The 22,031-nt window shown below is 40.1% G+C and overlaps 3 protein-coding genes across 8 annotated transcripts; 1 reads left to right on the plus strand and 2 right to left on the minus strand.

Annotated features, from left to right (window-relative positions):
* Positions 1–256: 256 nt before the first annotated feature.
* Positions 257–6,495, minus strand: LOC124487559 (serine/arginine-rich splicing factor 11-like). 3 transcript variants are annotated; one of them, XM_047049963.1, is made up of 12 exons: positions 6,124–6,495; positions 5,441–5,574; positions 3,037–3,140; positions 2,865–2,954; positions 2,705–2,751; positions 2,469–2,602; positions 2,249–2,327; positions 1,962–2,075; positions 1,761–1,850; positions 1,558–1,647; positions 1,127–1,331; positions 257–1,008 (listed from the first exon to the last, which is right to left on the minus strand). In XM_047049963.1, exons 1-12 carry the CDS (start codon positions 6,243–6,245, stop codon positions 802–804), a joined length of 1,416 nt encoding a protein of 471 aa, XP_046905919.1. In that variant the 5' UTR covers positions 6,246–6,495; the 3' UTR covers positions 257–801. The 3 variants fall into 3 exon arrangements, with proteins under 3 accessions (XP_046905919.1, XP_046905920.1, XP_046905921.1); XM_047049964.1 differs by having other exon boundaries at positions 1,169–1,331; positions 6,124–6,492; XM_047049965.1 differs by having other exon boundaries at positions 3,037–4,322; positions 6,124–6,492.
* Positions 6,496–7,916: 1,421 nt separating this feature from the next.
* LOC124487560 (ELAV-like protein 1) lies at positions 7,917–15,150 on the plus strand. Of its 4 annotated transcripts, none has more exons than XM_047049967.1 (8): positions 7,917–8,008; positions 9,029–9,094; positions 9,629–9,706; positions 10,327–10,525; positions 11,324–11,427; positions 12,176–12,329; positions 12,456–12,681; positions 13,560–15,150. In XM_047049967.1, the coding sequence occupies exons 2-8, from the start codon at positions 9,059–9,061 to the stop codon at positions 13,882–13,884; spliced, it is 1,122 nt and encodes a 373-aa protein (XP_046905923.1). In that variant the 5' UTR covers positions 7,917–8,008; positions 9,029–9,058; the 3' UTR covers positions 13,885–15,150. The 4 variants fall into 4 exon arrangements, with proteins under 4 accessions (XP_046905923.1, XP_046905924.1, XP_046905925.1 ...); XM_047049968.1 differs by having other exon boundaries at positions 10,327–10,501; XM_047049969.1 differs by lacking the exons at positions 7,917–8,008; positions 9,029–9,094; positions 9,629–9,706; positions 11,324–11,427.
* Positions 15,151–18,792: 3,642 nt separating this feature from the next.
* Positions 18,793–20,403, minus strand: ier5 (immediate early response 5). The gene has a single exon (XM_047049566.1). It carries the CDS (start codon positions 20,125–20,127, stop codon positions 19,219–19,221), a length of 909 nt encoding a protein of 302 aa, XP_046905522.1. The 5' UTR covers positions 20,128–20,403; the 3' UTR covers positions 18,793–19,218.
* Positions 20,404–22,031: the final 1,628 nt, after the last annotated feature.

Consider the following 22,031-nt stretch of genomic DNA (forward strand, 5'->3'; position numbering starts at 1 on the left):
TGACTTTAGGTATAGGGAAAATATTCTGATAGTTAAACAAGGTCACCTCAATGTCTGTTGACCTCACTTCACAAAATTGTCCAGGAAATCCAAAATGTAGTACTGCCTTATGGTCTTCTCACTTTGCGAGGACTGTAGCATGTATCAAATAGCATAAATAACAAAAATCTTTGAATTACTCAAATGACAGGATATTAGATGTACAGTACCGCATGAATATTCATTTAAAATTATGGCTTGACTGTACAACCACTTCTTCAAAGATTATTTATTAGGAATCCAGATGAAAACCTGCTCTGCACAACTGAATATGCTGTGTTTGAGACTTATGTCCAGTGAAATATTTCAATATATAATTCATTCAATTTCATGAATTCATGAAAAACTACTTTCAAGATTAAAAAAGGAGAAAAGAGAAAAGGAAATCAATTTTTTTTTTTTTTTTTTTTTTTGAAGGCCCTTGGAACTTAAGTACAGCAGTGTGAAATCTTAGAACGTTGCCTGACGTGACACACTCGTTAACCATTCTTTACTAAAGGTATTTGGGACACATGCATATTGGTTGCTCTATGTAAGATAAACAAACGGGTGAAGCTAAACCAAACATTTTTTTCCAGTTGGGTGAGATGGTGGGATCTCAGTAAAATGCAAAAAAACTGTACAAACTTCCCATTTAAGACTACACATAACTAAATATGGTTTTAGACAGCAGGCACATAAATCTTGTGGCCCTGTATAAAAGAACAGTATGGTACGCGTAACGATGGCTGTTCTGAGTCATGTCATCAACAGAGCGAGTCATCAGTCACTCATCTCCATGTCTTCCTGATGATGGTCATCCCCGTTCAGTTTGGACTTTTTGAGGACCTGTCCCTCTGGCGTCTCCGTGGAGACATCCTGAGGCTTGGGGGAGGAGTCCGAATCGCTCTTGGTCTCCTCCTCATTTTCCACCTCTCCCTCCTTTCCGCTGTCGTAACCTTGCTCCTCCTCATCGTAGTCCCTGGTCACCTAAATGGGCAAGTTATGGGTTAGACAGTTCTGAGTGACAGACGCACAACACAGGATTTCACCTGCCACATTGAGAGAACGGTATTCTGAGTTTACAAATGGGGGTTGCGTTTTCCACCTGTTTTATTGGTTTACTGGGAACACTTGATTTGTTCCAAACCTTAACGTCTCCTTTCTCGCCGTCTGATTTGCGATCCTTGTCTTTGTTTTTCTTCTTCTTACTGGTGGAGCGTTCCCTTTCGTCTCTACCCTGATCCCGGTCCTTACGCTCGCGGCCCCGTTCCTTTTCTCGCTCTTTATCCTTCTTTTTGTCCTTCTTGTGCCTGTGCAGGTCAAAGGTCAAATTCAGACACTACAGAATGACATTCCAATGCAGATACGGTTTTTCATGACTACTCAAAGCTCCCTGACCGGGCTCTGAGTACGTCTGGGTACGACGGGACTGTACCGTACTGACCTTCTAGGGGAAGGGGATTTTTCATGACTACTCAAAGCTCCCTGACCGGGCTCTGAGTACGTCTGGGTACGACGGGACTGTACCGTACTGACCTTCTAGGGGAAGGGGATTTCGACAGCTTCCTCTTTGGAGACCTGGACTTCTTTGGTGACCTGGATGCACTGCGGCTTCTTCGACGTCTCCTGGTAACGCAGGCAACGAAAAACCCACCCATCACTTTGAGACATCCCCAGTGCATCCGACAAAACCCACTAACCGCAATTTTGTCTCAAGAGCTCCGTTGCGTTCCACCTACCGGCTGATGCTTCGAGACCTCCTGGCACTGCTGTAGCTTTTGGGGGGCGTCTTGGAGCGCTTCTTCAATTTCTCCTCCTTCCTCCTATCCCTGCCCGCCGAAACGGAAAACAAGTGTTAACGACGTCTCCGGCCGCCAGTTAAGTCCGTTTCTTACTGTCTTGTGTGCATGGGGGCAGTAGTATGCAGGGTCCACGCCCACCTGGACTTGCTGCGTCGGCTCCTGTCTCTGGAGTGGGACCTCCTCCTCCGTGGACTCCTGGAACGCCTCCTATTCTTGGACTGGGACCTGCGTCGAGATCTGCTCTTCGATCGCCTGCCAACAGAACCAAGACCTTGAGCCATTGCTTCAAGTACTTTTTTAAATTTTTTATATCGAATGCGTCACGCAAATGGGGGTCAAAAGTCCAACTTTCCCACGTGGCTGCTGCTTTGCTTTCTTGGCAGGGGATGTTCCAGTCCAAGTCAGCCAGAGGACTGCAGGCTTACCTGTGTCTCGACCGAGAACCGGATCTCCTCCGCCTTGACCTCGACGGGGAGCGAGAGTGTTTGCGCTTGTCATTCTTATCTGCCAAGACAAAACGGCGTGGTTATCACATGCTGTCCGAGAAGAAAGAAGCTGTGTCTGCAATGGGCGAGGCCGTTCCATTGCATCTTCCATTGGCTGCGGTACTGCTAGTGTCACCGGTGGAAGCAACACAGAACTCACTTCCTGGCTCAATGGCTGCAGATATGAGAGACTGGGCTTCTCTGACCCTCTTCATGGCTTCCTCGATCTCCTTGTTGGAGGCGTCAGTCTTCATACCAGAGTTGAGGTTTAGCCCGGCAGCCATCGGATTCAACCTGCAAAGCACAAGGAGACAATTTGTCACCATGTCCGAGGTAACCAGAAAATCAACAGTCTGTGGAATTGCTCATATTGGGTGAAATTGTCAAGGCCATTACTTAGGATCCATTGATTGCATTAGCTTGAGGAAATCAGCAGAGAGGGCCTGAAAGAAAATATATATGACATGATTAGTCTACAAACACATTACAATTCACAGTTCCACAAGCAGTATGAACCCACAGTGACGGATTAGCCGGTGAAACAATCATATCCAACCTGGGGGTTCATGTTGGCTCCGGCCATTCCCATAGCAGACATGCATTCCATGTTCGGGCCTCCTAAACCACCAAAAGCTGAGCCTCCCATCTGCAAACGCAGAGCAAAAAAAACGTCAGACACCTAATCCACATGACGCAGTCAAATGGGTTATCAGATCCGGTTCACTTACCAAAGGGTTTGGTGTTGGGAGAAGGCCTCCCCCAGGCAAGATTCCTGCCACGGCATTGGCTGGGGCCAGCAGCGACAGGGCTTTAGACTCGTCAGGAATTACTCCTGGAGAGAAACAAGCCGGGATCAGTGAACACCTCAGAGAACAACCCGCCACACTCACAAAAACCAGACAAGCCGCCCTCTGTCTAACTACCCCAAAAGATACGTAGCAAAAAAAATACATTCCATGTTTTGTCTGAAATGCTGATACCACACTGTTTTACATAGCTATCATTGCAATACTATGATTGTTGTTTTTTGTTAAAGTCACAATACACACTGTGGTCAACACTGCCAAGATGGTATCACCTGTACTTGTTTTTTAAGTCATGAACCAAACGTAAGCAAGCACAGCCAGTTGTCCAGTGGGATGTGCTCTCACGTTTCATTAGATGTTTTATGAACAAGCGACTCGCGCCGGCTGCTGCGCTATAAAGCACACAAAAACATCAAGATACAAAAAAACAGAAGTTCATGATTTGGGGAGGAGACAGCAGGGTACAGTTCATCACTCATTGCTCATCTGTGATCACTTACCATTCACTAGAATAGACGAGGAAGAACCAGATTTCCTTTACTGGGCTTTTGCTGGCTAGATTCAAACTTTCTTATTTCTTTCAACCCAACAAATGGTGGCGTGACGAGATCATAAGTAAAAACCGGTTATTTGACAGATTTTTTGTAGTTCTCTGGGAGGGTTTGAACTTTCAAGTGACTATCTTAGGCTCTGCTTCATCGAACGAAAAACTCATGCAAGTTTCCATACTGCTTCACAGTGTGGGATTCATGGTGACAACGTTTTACACCGATATTTTAACTTTTGATAAAATCAAATAATTGATGACAAATATATCCAATATCCTCTTACTAAAATCTAATTTCCGATAGTTGCCGTTTTTATTTGAATATGTCTGCAATTTCGTCAGTGTTTTCCACATTGTGGAAATCATAGGCACCTAACAAAAGCTATCGCCAGCAAAAGCCCTGATAAAATGGTGGACTACATGCCCAATACTGACATCAAATCTTATGGGATGATTCATGTATGTTAAATGCGAAATGGCCAATGAAAAATGTTATACTTTTCATCTTTACAGTGCAGCATATACCCTTCCCAGCCCACATCACACACACCACAAACAGAAAAGACACTTCAGAAACAGGATAAGCTGCAGAAGACAAAACTGTTGAAGGGTATTTTCAGCAGGGCCTGGTATTTAGGACTGGCTGAACCAGGAAAAAGAACTGTAAAACACAACAACAAAAAGAAACCACCGTTAAACTGAGACAGCCCTTTAAGCCTCTTGTGGACAAGATCAATTAAAAAAGCATTTCCCTGCAAAATTGTGCAATCTTTCACATTTAGTAATAGTGTAAGTATTTTGAGTTGGATAAGCACTCATTATGTATACAAGGACTGTTAGACATATGTAACAAACTAAATTTAGGCAGGTAAAATTCCCAAAATAAAAGCTTAACATGGGAATCTCCCAATCACCAAAATGGTTGTAGAAAATTCTAGAGGGTGAATTCTACAAAACTCAAAACAAACCAGCTGTTGCAAATCAATAGCTGCTACAAGTGTAGCATAGACACAGCTATACAGCTAGACCTGCTCCAACATACATCAGTGACCAGTTGTTACCTAACGTGATTCACATATGTTAAAGCATGCTCAAAAACAGATGGGACATTCTCCATTTTTCAGTCAAAGTTTGGAAACCTGGAGAACCCCAAAACACAATTTGCCAACAACGCATTTATGGCTATGCTTGGCATAAAATGAGGCCTTGAACAAAGAGAAATGAAGAGTTAATTAATTACTGCAGGACAACAGTGGGAAGGGGATTTCAGGCTTGTTTGCCAAAAATGTTCTAATCTCCAGATGCCAGCAGAAGACCACTTTCAGCAAGGAAGATGGTCTGTAAATGTCCACTACAAAAACCACAACAGACAAATAACAGAGAGAACATTTTACAACAAAAAAATAAACTTTCAAATCCTGTTTACACATGTAAAGGTGCAATTTCTGTGTTGATGACCAACTCAGCAGTGGCTGGGTTGGAAAGTTCGTTACTACAGGACCACAGTAGGAAGAGGCATGCATGCCTAGTGGCCAAAACTTGATCCCAGTGAGTTATTGATTTATTAAGTTCCTAGTTCATTGATCTACCCATCCATGATCAATACTCCCACTACCACAGGTGTTACCATGCTGAAACCCTTTGTGTGCTCATCTTTACATTACACACAACTTTAATCAACAATTTCACACATTTCGCAGACTATAGCATGGTGTTTGGATGCATTAATAGCATGCTCTGTTGTGTGTTTCTGAGTGCTACAAGTAGAAAATCACCCACCTTCTGCAAATGGGACAACAATCAGGGCTCTGTCCACGAATACGGTGTTTGTCAAATGCTGGGATACTCCAACCGACTCAGACTCGTGGAACTTTACAAAACACACACGTGAAGTCACAGGCAATGGAGATTCACTGAAAGAAAATACAAAAAAAGTTGTACGAGTGAGACAAAAAGAAAATACAAAAAGGTTGTACAATTGAAACATTTTAAGTTATTGGCATGTGACTGGTGTCTGACTAACCATACAATTGACTGTCAAAAGGATCTACTTATTATGATTGCATGAACATGAACGTCTGAGATTGTAGTTAGTTAAGTACACTGACTGGGAGAATTTGGCCATAGAAAGACGAATTTTCGCCATAACTAGAGCGATCGGTTAGAAAATCTAAATGATAAAATTTTACAAAACATCATGTAGTGTTGGTTAACATGCAGTTATAATAGGTGAGCATATCTACTGGAGGGTAACCCTGGCGTGCGAGAGTTTGCACGTAGATTGTGACATTTGCTCAACCTAGAAATGTAGCCTATCAACAACTGCCGCGCTTTTGACATCGCATACTAGGCCCAATTCCATGTCCGACACGATGTAGCCAGCTATCTAGGAACGGTTCCTAGCAAGTTCCTCGTCTAGCTAGCTACTTAACCATGGAATTGTACTTTGTTCGAATACTCACTCCGGTGGAAATAATTTAAGATCTTCAATATTTCCCAGGAATCCAAAAAGAGTTCTCATCTGCTCCGAAGTGGTGCTCGGAGAGACATTAGTCACTTGAACAACATTCGTGTTGGAATTCATTCTGCACGATTAACGACGTAGCTAGATAGGGTCTAGAAGAAAGCTAACGAGTTTTAGGTTAAAATCAAATGCTGCTAGGTCAATATCGATAGAATTACAGGAATCCGGATAACTTTAAATAATCATATAATGTCAGTAGATGTGAACACGGACTGCATTTTAACTGACGTTGATAACCCGATACTCTAGCTAGGAACTAGCTAGCTTCATAGGTTACATACAATGGCGTCAGCTAACGATTGGTGTCTTCTTCTCGGTTTAATGGCAGATTGACACCACAATTGAGATATGCATCATCGCCATCTACTGTCCGGGAGTGTAAAAGAATATAGCTGCAAGCAGCAATGAGGGGGGCCAATATGGACAATTTTAGAACTCCCCAGAACAGGGTTCCGAGCAAATATTCCAAGTTGGCTGAAGGGTCACTATGTGTTGTTTACGTTTCAGTCGAGTCGAGTTGCTTGTTTTTGAGGTCTACTTGTTCAAGACCCATCAGAGCAATGAGGGATAGGATAATACAGTAGAAAATTAAAAAAGCCTTTGGTGTCAGGCCAAACTGTTATGTCCCGGGCCTAATCCGGGCCGGGATTTCTGTTTTACCCATGTGCCGGCTCCAGGTTTCATGCCATACTCCATTCCTCCTGTGTAATTGACACACCTGCAACCCATCCCCTCATCAGCACCACAGTATTTCAACCCCAGTTTTCCTGTCACTCATCGCCAGTTCAACGCTTCGTCCAGAAGGTAGTATCGGCTCCTAGTATATGGTACTATATCTAGTCCATCCTAATACCTTGTTTCCTCTCTGCCTGCTACAGACCACATCCTCTGGTTCATCAGCCTGCCTGCCCCACCTGCCTGCCCCACCTGCCTGCCCCACCTGCCTGCCCCACCTGCCTGCCCCACCTGCCTGCCCCACCTGCCTGCCTCACCTGCCTGCCCCACCTGCCTGCCCCACCGGATCTCCTTCGCTCTCCTTCACCTCAATAAAACGGTCAACTTGACCTTCAGTGGAGTCGTGCATTTGGGTCCACACCCCAGTAGCCAGTTGGTCCAACATAACACAAACCTACCAGCAGAACCCTTTAAGTTGTCACTAGGGCCAGAGGCTTGGTCATATGGCAGTGGCCTGTGTAGGGATGGCGGCAGCTCATGAGAGAAGTGTAGAGGGGACCATGACCTAGCAGAGTGTAGAGTTAGTTTTGTGGTGCTGTAATAACTAGCAGTGTATTCATTATTGTGGCAACTGCAAAACTGTCCTATTACGCATTTGAGATCCTGTTGTAGCCTCAAGTCTCGTAAATGGACATATGCTACAAAATTGGTTACGATTATTAAAGATATGGTGCTGTTTTAGTACAATGTGTTGTTGCTGTTGAGATTGTTGCACTGTAGTTGAGATGTTATTGTTGAACTGTCTGGTAAAATACAGGCTATTCCTTATCTCTAACCATAAACATTTTGTTAGAATTCTAATAAAGTTGCCTACTTGCTGTACTTTCTATATGCAGTATTGTGTCACTTTTAATATATGAATCAGTGTTGCATTTAGAAGATATCAGACCTCTTAACTTAACTTGTTTCTTGTAGTTCTGGCATATTTGTGAGGTCATGACCGGTCAAATACTCCAGCACAGTAGGTGGCAGTGTATACACATAACTTTTGGATGCAATCCGCCAACCTAAGAACGGAAGTGGCTAGAGAGACCTTTTGTTGCACAAACAACAATTTGAAATCTGAACAGAATACCTTTCACCTGCAGGTAAATATAATGGCTCGATTGGGTCTTTAGATTGTTGTTTATTTTTTGTTATCTTCGAAATCGGTTGAAGTCAAAGCTAGTATTAAGAAATATCTAGTTGAAATTATGTGTAACGACAGTCAGTGAGGAAATCTGCTGCAGCACGTTATTGCCGCTATTACTACTAGCCTAGCTAGCTTTCGTAAATCACACATGTCTGTTATCAATGTTAGCATCACGTCGCAAGCAGACTCTTGCTGCTACCATGCGGTCAGTTAACATGTTATTCATTAAATAAAAGACGGCTAACTACATTAGCGTAACTGTAGCCACCTAACTAGACTCAATGTTTGCCCGGCAGGCGGCACGATACTAACTCTGAATCTAACATAGAAGTAGCTAGCTAGTGCTAGCTAAATAAGAAACACTATTGTTTTGGTCAGCTAGCTAAAAAAGTTACGATGTTTATTCTTGCATAAAAGTCGCATATAAAACGTTAGTACAGATGCGTTTTAAGACTAGTACACTAAGGTTGGCAAATATCGATATTAAACCCAAAGTCTCATAGTTTGACTGGGCTTGTAAGTGACAGAAGCAAGCTAATGCTAATTAGCGAGTAGCATTTTAGCAGGACCAGTCCTGCATGTAAATCTAAAACAAACAGGCTGGCTAGCTAGCTCTAATTGTGTGGCTACTCACTAGTTTTCTGCTGACCTATCTACATCAAAACTACCAATCTACCTGTGATTGTCGAATATGTAGAAACATTTGACATTGAAACTGGCTCCAAACCGAGACAGCTTGGCCTACGTTTGCGCAGCCGGGCTTGGGAAGTGGTGGCGTGATCGGGATACACCTGGTTAGCCACTTTTTAAATAGTGCAGCATATAAGACTCGTTTACATTTTAAAATAAGGTAAAACCATAGAGTTCCCAGAAATTGACTTCTTACATAGTTAGCCAACAACTATTTTTTAAGTAGCTCCAAACTTGTTGCATTTACTATATTTATGTGTTAACTAATTGCAAATATTTGTTTTAGATTTGTGTACTTTAACTGGGAAGCATCCTCATGGCAGTGAGACGGGGACACATCAGATACCTTAAAGTGAGTATTTTCTCTATCAGATGATTTGATTCAATTAGAGCTGTGCCAATTTCGCTTCATACTGTCACTCAGAACAGTGCACCTAAAGTGTCAGGGTGGCTTTTACTATGCATCCACACAATACTACTTACTAAGATACATAATGGTGGTTGTTTTACCAAAATTCTTGGCAAAACAATCTAAACTAAACCCCTTGATCTGATGCAAAATACAACTTTCTGATTGTATTCCAATGTCTGGTAAAAAGCTTTACAAGACAATGGGCAGGTATAGTACCTGATTCAAATGAATGGATTGTTATCTAGCTCAGCAGAAACCTGGTAACGACCGTTCATTAGAATCTGGTGTGTTGGAGCAGGGAAACAACGAAAACATGCAGGGGAGGGGGTCCCTGAGGACCAGGGTTAAGAACATCTGCACTAGCACAAGGGAATTGTTTTTCTGTTGGTTTGATTGATCCAAAATGTATATTTTCTTGTCTAAGTAATACGAGAATCCTGTAATGTCTTGAAATATTCTGTGTTTTTGTTACAGGTGTGTGAGGTACAGTGTCAGTCAGGGGACAGACAGGAGAAACAGCAGCATGGCAACAAAAATGCAGTTAACATAAAGGTATGACTAATGCATTTTCAACTTTAAGAAAAGGTTGTCAATACATTTTCAGATGGGATGGGCAACATAATGATTAGCAAATGTCAGATATTTCCAGGCTAGTACAGCATATCAGATGTTTCATCTGTCACTTTCATAACCGTGACTAAGTCTTAATAATGTACTGCAACCCCCCAATTCTGGTTGGGCGATAGGAGCAAATTTACCCATCGTCAACCGTCACTGCGTCTGTCACCAATAACCGATGTGTTCGGCCTTTGCGGATAGTGGTTTAAACTGAGTGTAGTTGATCTGTGATCCCTAGTTTTTGCAAATGGATACATTTTTTGGATTCAATACAAATGGGACTCCATGTTGTTGAGTCATGAATGAGATGATTAGTTTCGATGTAAATGTATTCCCATGGAACAAATGATTTTTCTTGCAACTAAAATGCAGCGATTATTCTTCAACAACATATTTTGAAAACAGGTTGCTGTATTTCATTAAATATTACGTATTGATGCTCAAGTAAATAGTCTGTACAATTCTGAGTGCTGTTAGTAAAATATACAAAAGAATAAACTGTAATTCCTTAAAATGACCGTTATTGTCACTAATTTGAATGCATTTGCTTGCAGCAAGAAGTCTATGACAACGGTTATGAAGACCACATGGGAGATGAACACAAAGATGCAAAAACCAACCTTATTGTGAATTACCTGCCTCAAAACATGAGCCAGGATGAGCTGCGGAGCCTGTTCAGCAGCATCGGGGAGGTGGAGTCTGCCAAACTCATCCGGGATAAAGTGGCAGGTAATCCATATAACAGAAGCCAGAGTGAGTGCCAACATTTTTTTTTTGACTTCTCTCGAGTTTGTTCCACATGATCAATTCAAGGGTGGGGGAAATAATTTTACTTTGTCTTTTGGTTCACAATACTAGTTTCTCCACAAGTTTTGATGTATTAATCTGTTTAAGCGACGTGCTTGGCTATTTGCTGGGTACTGTGAATGTATTTTGCTTTCTATGCCATTTTTGATGCAGTTTAGTATTACATTTATTTTTCTTGTGTCCAATTGTACAATGTATTCAAGTTGTTCAACATGTTATTTCCTTTACCTGTTTCTCTTTTTTATTTTACTGTTTTGGGGTTAGCTGAAATCCAGTCATGTCAATTTACATGATCTGCTCTGAATTTATTTCATTACATTTTTGTTATGTTTTTTGACCAGAACGTTTGTCTGACAATCTTAACAAAATCTTTGTAGTTTAATTTCTGGTCTTTGAGGCTAGCCTACATGTAAATATTTTGTACAGATGATTATTTGGAAAATCAGCAATTATTTTAAATTAGTTTCCACAAAGTAGCTTTCTTTATGACTGAAGCCATGTTGGAGAATGTTTATTTTATGGTTCTTGTACAAGGCTGTTGGTCCTATAGTCCTTTTACAACGAAATGTTACTTTCCATTACGTTTTCAGTGCATGGCAGGTCTTGCATCAGTAGCTGATTTACAAATATTTTCCTTTCCTTTTACTAAATGCTAACATTGAACAGATTGATCCTGTCGAAGACCAGTCTGTAGAAACGGACAAACGTTTGTTATTTTATTTTGTTTTCTTTTTTTTTCTCTAGGCCACAGTTTAGGTTACGGATTTGTTAACTATGTTAACCCTATTGATGCAGAAAGGGCAATCAATACCCTCAATGGGCTGAGACTACAGTCTAAAACTATCAAGGTAACGTGCCAAAGGTGTTATTATTTTTATGTGTCAACTGACAGATTTGATATATTCAAGTAGCCCCTGGGCAGCCGAGAGGATCCCTCTCCTGCAAAGTGTCTATTTGCAAATGGATTTTAAGGTATATTATATATAAGTTAGTATCAAGGTTTATTGTGTGCTTAAAAAAATATCCCTGTCATTTTTTTCTTGAATGTTCCCTTTCATTTTCTTTTTGTTACTCTTGACGTATAGCAAGTTCAGTGATTTAATAATCGGACAGGCCTGGTAAAAATGTCTTGGTTTTATTTTCGGCACATGTTTATACAAGAGCTTTTCTTAATTTTCTGGAAACGACTTATGTTTTTCAAGACTAGTGAGAAAGTGCAAATGTCCCATGACGTTGTTCGGCTTGTGTGACATTGTGCCGAATAAAAGCCCTTTTTTTTAAACTTTTTTTTTTTTTTAGTTTATTCTTTTTGCTTTAATAACATTTTACTTTACACTACATAGTAACTTTTTTTATTCTTTGAATATCTGTGTTAACATGACTGAAAAGCGGAATTTGGTTTGTGGTTATTTCATTTCTTTTATAAATTGTTTTACGATTTATATCCTATAAATTGTTGTTAGTGGAAGTTTATTAATGGACATGTAATTTTGCTTTTATCATGTGAACTGCGTTAGTTAAAGGTTATGCTAGTATGCTCTCTACCAAAATGTAATGGTGTGCTGAAGGAAAACTGACTTGCGTTCTCTCCATTAGGTATCATATGCCAGGCCAAGCTCCGACACTATAAAAGATGCCAATCTATACATAAGTGGCTTGCCCAAAACTATGACCCAGAAAGATGTCGAGGACATGTTCACACGCTATGGTCGAATCATCAATTCGCGTGTGTTGGTTGATCAAGCCTCAGGTAGGTACCACTTTAACAGCTCAATAGTTTATGTACACTTCCCTCAAAATGGTAAAGGTAGTATTGGACAAAATGTTCTTTAAGGACTTTCTAATGAAATGTTTTACATTTCTTTCTTTTCCTTAGGCCTTTCCAGAGGCGTGGCATTTATACGGTTTGATAAGAGGGCTGAAGCAGAAGATGCCATCAAGGACCTGAATGGACAGAAACCCCCAGGTGCCTCAGAGGCCATCACCGTGAAGTTTGCTGCGAACCCCAACCAAGCAAAGAACTCGCAGCTCCTTTCCCAACTCTACCACAATCCGTCCCGCCGTTTTGGGGGCCCGGTGCACCACCAGGCCCAAAGGTTCAGGTAAGAACAAGTGTTGGGTATTCATTATATCAGTATATGTTTCTATCAAACGCATTTTAGACGTGACAGATCTGTTATCTCTGACCTTTGTTCCTACTGCTAAAGTGATCGGATCCTTAATGTTGCATGGCAACATTGTAATGGTGTGTGTGTGGCCATTATGTTAACATAAAAATGGATCATCATTGAACTTTTCAACATGGTCAGTATATACAGCCTAGTAGTCAGAACAACATAAGAGACAAGACACACAAACCTCACCTGTACCGTAACTAAGGCTATAACACACAATCATTATCCACCCAATGTGGGTCATTATTTGAAGTGTGGCAGGGGAATATTGTAGGCCGCCGAATTAACGCTGTGAACCATACCGAAATGTAACCTAAGCCTACAAACACAAGAAAAAAGAAATCCAGAGCAAAGTATGATTTGACTTTTGAAAAACAGCCTAGATTAGCATTAGTGTTGGCTTGTCCCAAAAATGTAATTCCACATGCCTTTTATTTGGACTTTTTAATATATACACATGCATTTGTAAATAAACATGGTAGTAAATGTTTGTGAGCTATCACATATATATAAATGCATTTACTGAGCACATATTGATATAAAATGTTGACTGTATTGAAAATGACAGAATATCAGCAGTATATCCATAGTTTTTTTCTAAACATTTGCCAACATTTGACTGCAATCTGTTATAAGATCAATATGTGGATTACTTAACTGTGTAAGTATAGGAAGGTAGTTGGTAAGATGTTTGCTCAGATGTTGAGTCATACTTTTTTTTCTGGAACTGGCACATGCATGCCTTCAAACCGAGGTGTCACACAACCCTTGGGTGAAAGTCATCCTAATGAATCTGTTTTCCTCAGGTTCTCCCCCATGAGCGTTGACCACATGGGTGGCATGTCTAACGTTAGCGTGCCAGGGAACGCCACAGCCGGCTGGTGCATCTTCATCTACAACCTCGGCCAGGACGCAGACGAAGGCATTCTCTGGCAGATGTTTGGCCCTTTTGGCGCAGTCACCAATGTCAAGGTCATCCGTGACTTCAACACTAACAAATGCAAAGGCTTTGGCTTTGTTACCATGACTAACTATGAAGAGGCTGCAATGGCCATTGCAAGCCTCAATGGCTACCGTCTGGGAGACAAGATCTTGCAGGTGTCTTTTAAAACCAGCAAGGGTCATAAGTAATCAAAGTGGTTGGGAAAGTATTACTTTTTTTATATTTGACATCAAGGGGAAAATATGGATGACCTATTCAGGTTGGTTGTGTATTATATCTGTCACTTCAGTTCTGTCACAGACAGTAAAGTTCTTATACTTTAGGTTGAATGGGATGATTGGAACAATTTGAAGCTTATAGCTGTCAGTTCAGGTGGATTCTAAAGTGTACAGAAATGTTTTTGACCCATTCTTGGACTATTTTAAAAAGCATCTTGCTGTTCTGGTCCATGGTATAAAAAAGAAGTGTGTGGAAATGTCCTTGTCGTGTAAATTTAGATATTTTTTTGGTTATTTTTGTCTGATGTATGTGTTTTTTTTTTTTACCTTGCGAAACCTACCTGGTCTTGTGCTATTCTGCACCTAAAACTAGACATTAATTTCTATCTATATTGCTCCTGATTTGTGACATGAAAGCCAAAATCTGTGTTAGATCTAACATGTTGTAAATGTTTCAATATGCTGCCCATGGGTACAGATTGTCTTGCATATACTTCTTGTATACACTTCTGTCCAGTTTTATTTCAAATTTTGGAACATGAGAATTGGAAGCACGTATACAGTAGTTTCCATTATAATTGTTTTTCAGTCTGTTCTTTTCAAATTGCCTTCAAACTTCAGCTATGTTTTGTTTGTGTTTCTGTAGCTGAGTGTGGTTTGTTGTACTCTATAGTTCAGATACTATTATATGCTCATGGTAGTAGCCTTGAGGGAGTTGTTCATCTTTTTAAATTCACAGTTTTAAATCCTTTAAGTGAAATGCTGGACAGACTTGTTATAGCAGTGGCACGTTTACGTGGAATAGTGCCCTTTATTTGCATGATCCATGTTAAGTTTGAAGAAAGTTTCATTTTAACTTTTTATTTTTATCATTTTTTTAGTTTGGCATGATGTAAGTGATGTCTTCTGACTATCAATTGGCTTCTTTTTAAGAAACAAATCTGTAATTTGCTTGAACTACAACGAGGTACTTCGACAAATGATGCCACGCTACTACTAGTATTGTACTAGTTTTTCTTTTCATTTCTTCCAAGAGGCCACATGTATGGTAAAGTGTGCTGGGTCCATCTGGTTTAACAATTTTGTGTATGTATTGATTGTTTCTGAACTTCAACCAGCGAACCACAATGTAAATGGTAAGCAAAGCTGTGTCCCCAAGATATTGCAAATCCACAGAGCAACTGCATACATCTTGCTCCCACATTACAAAGAATAAACTATTCTCCCTTCTTGTGAGACAGTATTTGATATCTTTGTGTCGTTCTACTTACTCCAAGCTTAACTGTAATGTAGTTTCAAAGGTATAATTTGGGTGTGTAAAAAGTCAGTCAACATTCAAGTAGTAAAGGCCAGGTTTTATATAAAAGCAAGGTTCAGTGTGTTGTGTATATTGTTGGAATTTCAGATCACTCCAAGCTTTTAATGTTCAAGGACAATGGATATATTAGTCCTAAATAAATCCATGCGTGAGGGTTAGCTTTTAGGCATTTGTTGGTCCAATTTGAGACTTCCAAACGCCTGTATCCGGTCATTCCACGTGTACCTACAGATGTGACATGCGTGATGGGTGTATTATAAATGTCAGCCATAGGGAGTGGTAGAACGCTAATAATGCCGTGATGCCAACTTTGCCGTTTTGATGGTTAGATTTAGCTAAAGTTTTGACAACCGTAGCAACTTTTATTCCGATCAACAACTAGCAGCAAATTTAGCTGCCTTCATACATGAATATGGTTAAAACAACTATAACTTAATACCGTCCAAAAATTACATGACATCCACTGCACCCATAGACTATCATCTATCTCCAAATACCATGTAAGGTTAATGTAGCCTATTTAAAATATTTATTATATAGATATGACTGCTGCATTGCTTTGTTTGAGAATCGCCAGTAAGAAGACATTTGGGAAGGGTCATTGTGTTCTGTGTTGCATACTTGGGACACAAAAGGAACGTCCAGGCGTGCGTACGTAAAAAAAGAAATTCTATTATTGTTCTGGAAATACAGAAACACAAGCGCTTGAAGTGAACATAGCTTGCGCTAAGCAGCTATCATGGTCTACTTAGACACGTTCACTTTTGAATTTAAAAGCAACAAACTGTCTGCTTCCTGCGCACTCACACAACTTGTGTTGTAGCAGGCTACTTTATACTTTATGCATCTTTTATCACATTTGCTCACTTAAAAATACAGAAACACACACACTTAAGATTAACATAGCTGCGTGTAAAAGGGTGTGTGTGCATGTGTGTTTACGTGTGTTGGGGGCGGGGACAGTTGTCACACTGGCAAAAGACAAGAGTGATTGCAAAAATATGTTTAGTTATTGTAAAATTAACGCCGATTTACATATTTAAAGGTATCTGTTGTGGCTGTTTTTTCATCTCCCTCCCTTTCCTCCCCTTGTGTTCCCGTGCAGCTCCCAATTTAGTAAGCCCAACCTCAACACTGAGCGCTGCAAGGAGTCTACCCTTACCCCTCCCCCAACACTGATCCACCCCATCTTCCCCCCATTTCAACCCTTTCCTTTTGTCCTGTGCCATTTCCCAAGATAAACAAAGACCTTATTTTGTCTGGGCTCCAAAAGGGGTCACAGACATGAATACCAGGCCAAATGGAAGGGCCACTTTAGCTCCTTTTCTGGAAAAAGAATGACAGAAATGTCGTAGTTATTTTTCTGAAAGAGGTATAGAGCATCATATGCATTGTAAGCCCTACTTACCTGACCTTATATAATTAAGGAATTCTTTGGTTTTTGAGCATGGGAGGAAATGTTATCTAAATCGACTCTTTTTTGTAGCTATCAGAGTGGAGATCATAGTTCCCCCTGATAGGCCAAAAAGAAAGTCAGCCCAAATTGAATGTGGAATAATTGGTTGATCATGAGCATCCCTAAGCAGTGGAGAATGTGTATCATAGAAAATTGCTTGGAGGATTACAAAACGGAACAGGCTCAAAAGTAAATCTGTTGTGTTATTCAGTTCACTTTCTCTCTCCCATGAGGATTGAATTCAACTCTTCTTTAATTGCATGCTTTCAGTCTCACAGCAGTTGCTACAAATGTCAGCTGAGCTTTTGGTTCATCCCCTATGAGATACCAAACAGTACAACGACATATGCTTATTCACAAATGTTACTAAGCTCTCTGTTGAACTTCCAAATCCCTATCTGTCTGCCCCTCCAGAAGTCTGTCCACTTGCCTGTTAACCATTTCTTAGCTCTCTATGGTAAAGAGCAAGACATTACAACCCCTAATAAAGTCGCCCACCCCCCCCATTTTCTCTTTATTTAACTCTCTCTCTGTGTGGGGCTGAATGCCTATTTTGGACCAGGAGTCCATTGATCCACATTCTCCGTGCTAACCAAGCCAGGATTCAGCAGCATTAGCGTCACCCTTTGCTAGTTGATCTGGAGCATGTCTATTAATACCTTACAATGTTTGTGTGAATGAATGGGACCATGCAAGAGGCTGGCCTATACTAAATCTTAATTGCATACTGTCAAAGTATTTTGGGTAAAAGTGTTATGAGTGAGACTCTGAGGTCATATTTACGATCATCTCCCTTTAAAAGCCATTGTTGAACTGTTAGCTGGCTATTTATACCTCAACAGGAGATTATACACAGTGTCTCATTACCAACTAATATCTGGTGTGTAGTCACATTGTTTTGCTTTATCTTCTTACAACCCCTTCTGTCATTCACAAGACTGTTTAAATGTAAGATTTAGTTTACGCTATATGCACAATCAAATCAATAACATGGGAAAATAAACTTGTGATAAATATGTGATTTTAACAAATAAGTAGGCTATTTAGCAGAGCAAACAAATGGCAATGAGACAACAAACAAAATGTTTTCGATATGAAAGATACTGTCATGTAGTAGCAATGCATGGCTAACTTGCACTTACTGATGAAACTGTACTAACCTCAAATAGACCACTCTGGAAGCTTAAATCATTGACATAGAGGTACATTAGATGTCAATTTGTTCAGACTTTGGTGGTGGACTTAGACTTGACAACGGCAAGTCATTTTGAATGAAAGCACCATCATGATGGCCATACTCTTGACATATTGAGTAGCGTGCAGTAATCGTATTCACTATTGCAACATAGCAGGATTAGCTTCGATAAAGTAGGTCTCTCCTGTTAGACCTGAAACCCGAGACAGCATAGTTGACATGCCTGTAGGCACAATAGAAATGCTTTATAGCAAGCAGGGAAACTGGTTTTAGACCTGTGACTAGTTTCACCAACTGAGTCATAAATCATATAGCAAACATATCTTGACAGGTTTGTTTCTTGGTTAAGCTATACTAAGTATGGTTGCAATAATCGGACTGGATGAACATTGTCACCTAAATGGACTCTTAATACATCCATTTAATGTTCAGCAATTGCTGCTTCATGAAGGTCAATAATAAAACATTAATTTCGAGTACAATGTGTAAAACACTGTTATTAATATAACTATTGCACCTTTCATAACTGATTTAGGACTTTGAGAACATGACCTGTTGGTGTTTTAATTAACATGTTGAAGTAGCTGAATTGCTGTTGGAGATTCATTATTACACAATGAAGTATGCATGCCCCATTGAAAACTACAACATTATGTGAATTGTTTAAGAACATATGTTTGAATAGTATGATAGACATTTAAAATGGACTTTGGGAAAAGAAGGAATTGAAACCGATCATTAATAATGTGGTTACCAAATTGAATTGTCATGTAATGAATATGACAAGTGACTGATTGGAAAAATACTTTCATTATGTGTCCACCATGCAGTTACTAGAGGTGAATAACAAATATACACAGGTTAAAGGCAGACATTGAAAAGCAAAATGTACACACATGAATCTATAAATGTGGGTATTACAGGTCTTTATAAAACAAAGACATTGCACTGACAATAGCCTATATGTAAAGCTTGTGGCGATGCACCTCACTTCATCATGTGCACAGAAGGCGTAAGAACTCATATTGCATGTGTACAGAATAGCATACAGTTTTCTTGCATTTCAAATTGCATATTTTCTGTTTCGTCTAGTAGTATATATATAATAAACATACCCACATCTCACTACGTGTTAATTCCAACTAAATATAGGGCTCACTCATTGATTAGGCTAACTGTAGTCCGTGACTAGGATCCCCTACTTCCCTAATGTTACAGGGGACCACGTGCAACACAATAAGCATGGCTGTAGAGCACAGAATAATCGGCATTTTCAGAAGGACCCCCAAAACAAAGCTCAAATGTATAACACAGAGAACAATGAAAGTAGCCTATTTAAAATGCAACAATGGCAGTAGTCCACGGGTTGAGGATTTTGAGCATCTGATCACAGACCTGCCCCGACCCCGAGTCATCAGCCTCCGAAACCGACTGCGCAGTGTCCTTACTTAAAAGTCCTGAAAAACTAGAACCAAATATGGTTATCAAACTCGTTACATTGCCAGTGTCCATTTCTTCGCATACTTCGTTACCGTCTGCGTCGAAGTCGCTTTGGGCATATACTTTTGTTCTTTTTGTTGGTTGAAGTTCAAGGTTCTCAGAAGTCCGTTTTCTGTTGACGCAAGACCGGTGCGCTTTAAGTATGTCTGACTTGTCTCCCAAAAATGTCCTGCTGATCTGGTCATCGATTGGTGACTCTTTGTCCACATTAGGTCCCGTTTGTGACAGAGCACTATTCATTTTCAAAGAGGTGACAGTCACATCGTCGGTGGTAATTTCTGTGTTCTCAGAGGCCTCTGGGGGGGTCTCCGACCCTTCGGATGCGTAGTGCAAATCAGGGCTCTCGAGTTTAGTTGTACCATCTGTTTGTGGAATCGTGGCAATATCAACATCAGCGGATTCCTCGTTGGCCACAGCTGAATGGCCGTTGTCTTTCAACTGTACGGGAGCATCCTCGGCGGGGGCTCCAGTTAAATGATCTGGCGCAATGGAGATACATTGATCTTGATTCAAATCCATGTGCCCCTCCCGCCATTCTCTTTCTTCTTGTTGGGATACTACTTGCGGGGTACTCAAGCACATCCCGCTATAGTACTCGCTGAGATACATGTGCCTTGCATTACGAAGAACTAAAGAAACCAGTAGATTTTTGTGTAGTTTGATTCCACCGCGTTGTATTCGTGAATTATACATTTTTCCTAAAGAAATACTCATAATCCGATGGGCCTCAATTTTATACTCCATGTTGGTAGGCTAAATGTTTGGGTAATCAAACGCAAGCCTACGAAAATATGTTTTCGTATTTAGTCCAGAGTTCAACAAAAAAAAAACTGTGCATATGTCCTGTGCAGTCCCAAATTCGAAGAGTGATTAGACACGTTCACAACTGCGCTAAAACGATTGTGTTTTAAGAAAAAGCCTACTATAAATGCTCAACGAGCTTCATATCGCCCAGATTAAAGGGTTACTCAAAATATTTTCCTTGTCAACTGCACACAGGAATGAGACCCGCTGCTATTTTTAACCTGCATTTATAATGCAGGAAACGTAGCCACGACGATAACCAATGAACATCCAGATCAACCTTTACAACCTCTATGACTTACGCCCGCCAATTCATTTGGACCAATAGACGCACTGGAAGGTAATTTCAACGTATACCCTTCTAATACCGAGGACATTTAAAGGGATAGGCTATTTATTGTATAATGTGTTAATGACACCGCATGCCACTCACTGACCTTACTATGATGAAAATAAATGCTATTTATGGGTTAGTATAGGCTAAGGGTTATTATTCTTTCCCAAAATAAATGGTTTTGTTTAGTATATATTTTTATTTTGACAGCATAAGCTGATGCTTTGACTTTTCCAGGAGGGTGATGTCTTTGTATGTCGTGTTTTCAAAGAGAAATGTTGAATGAAACCGTCATAGGAGGTGGGTCCGTGTACCTGGTGGCCATTTGTTTTTCTACAACCCGTGTTCACAAACCCAAAATAATGCTGTAATATCGTTACGTCACAGGAACTCAACCCCACATTTAAGTAGACTTCAACGGCTTGTTTTGTGATTGTTTCTTTTCTTATTTGAAATGATTAAATAACCATATAACACAAATGGAACAACGAAACTCGTTGATTTGATTATTCCATATACTTATGCTGGTATCTGCAAAAACCAAAAAATAGGGTCGTATAATATAGTTTTGTCCATTTTGGATGTCAGAACCAGAAACATGCTTGGCTTCCGTTGTTTTTTTGGAATATGGAATAACTAAATAACACAAAAGGTCAACGGTTGTAGGTGTTATTACTTCCAAACACCAGAGGGCAGCAACGACTAGCTTTTTTGCTTGACCTCTTTAGAATGGGCTCTTTTTGTATCCCTACAACAATCACCTTGGATGCTGCCATAAAAACAATGGCTCATACAGCCATTATAGCTTGCTTCTCCAAAACCATGCAATTTGCACTGATGAAAGTACCAGACAAAGAAAATCGTGTGGCCACTGCCAAAAAAAGTGGCACAGCTACTTCAAACATCACAGGTGATTTGCTCTCAGAAAGAACAGATGGTATTCAATAATCTGCGACGTTATGTCAGAAATTCTGACCAAAGCAAAGCAGAAAGGTTTCTATGCTTGTTTTTCTGATATATGTGTTGATCAAATCGTAAGCTTCAATGCAGAATCTGGCCTCAGCAGCAGGCCAGTTGTTCATACTTACTACTCTTGATTGACCATGTACGTACAGTTCTTACCCAGACTTCCGCACAGAGTTTGTTAATATTCTGTTCAGTGATTACACTGAAATGGACATCCTGTAAATAAGATGCTACTCAGGAATAGTTCATAGTGATCAGTCACTTTATTGGAACTTGACAGTCTGTAGTCATTATTAACTATTTAGCGTTCCATGGGTAAAATAACAGCATCCTACGGATAGCTTTCCTTTAAATAGGCCTTAATGTAGTCATTTGTTTACATTTGAATGATACTAGACTCCCTGAACAATAAACAATTTATCTTCAATTAATTGCTTTAATCTGTTTAATACTTTAATGAGTTTTATGTATCAATATTGTTAAGTGGTAAGCTGAAATTCTTCATGTATAAATATTGAGGTTTGGTCAATTACAATTCTTAATA

The sequence above is a fragment of the Hypomesus transpacificus genome, chromosome 26, assembly GCF_021917145.1.
Source record: "Hypomesus transpacificus isolate Combined female chromosome 26, fHypTra1, whole genome shotgun sequence".
Classification (NCBI taxonomy): Eukaryota; Metazoa; Chordata; class Actinopteri; order Osmeriformes; family Osmeridae; genus Hypomesus; species Hypomesus transpacificus.

Excerpts from the sequence above, each read along its gene's own strand:
- LOC124487559 (XM_047049963.1), bottom strand. The coding sequence starts at position 6,245 with ATGAATTCCAACACGAATGTTGTTCAAGTGACTAATGTCTCTCCGAGC. Across the intron at positions 1,851-1,961 it reads AGCCGACGCAGCAAGTCCAG|GGATAGGAGGAAGGAGGAGA; the intron begins GTGGGCGTGGAC and ends TTCGGCGGGCAG. Across the intron at positions 1,332-1,557 it reads AAATCCCCTTCCCCTAGAAG|GCACAAGAAGGACAAAAAGA; the intron begins GTCAGTACGGTA and ends TGACCTGCACAG.
- LOC124487560 (XM_047049967.1), top strand. The coding sequence starts at position 9,059 with ATGGCAGTGAGACGGGGACACATCAGATACCTTAAA. Across the intron at positions 9,095-9,628 it reads GACACATCAGATACCTTAAA|GTGTGTGAGGTACAGTGTCA; the intron begins GTGAGTATTTTC and ends TTTTTGTTACAG. Across the intron at positions 11,428-12,175 it reads TACAGTCTAAAACTATCAAG|GTATCATATGCCAGGCCAAG; the intron begins GTAACGTGCCAA and ends TCTCTCCATTAG.
- ier5 (XM_047049566.1), bottom strand. The coding sequence starts at position 20,127 with ATGGAGTATAAAATTGAGGCCCATCGGATTATGAGTATTTCTTTAGGA.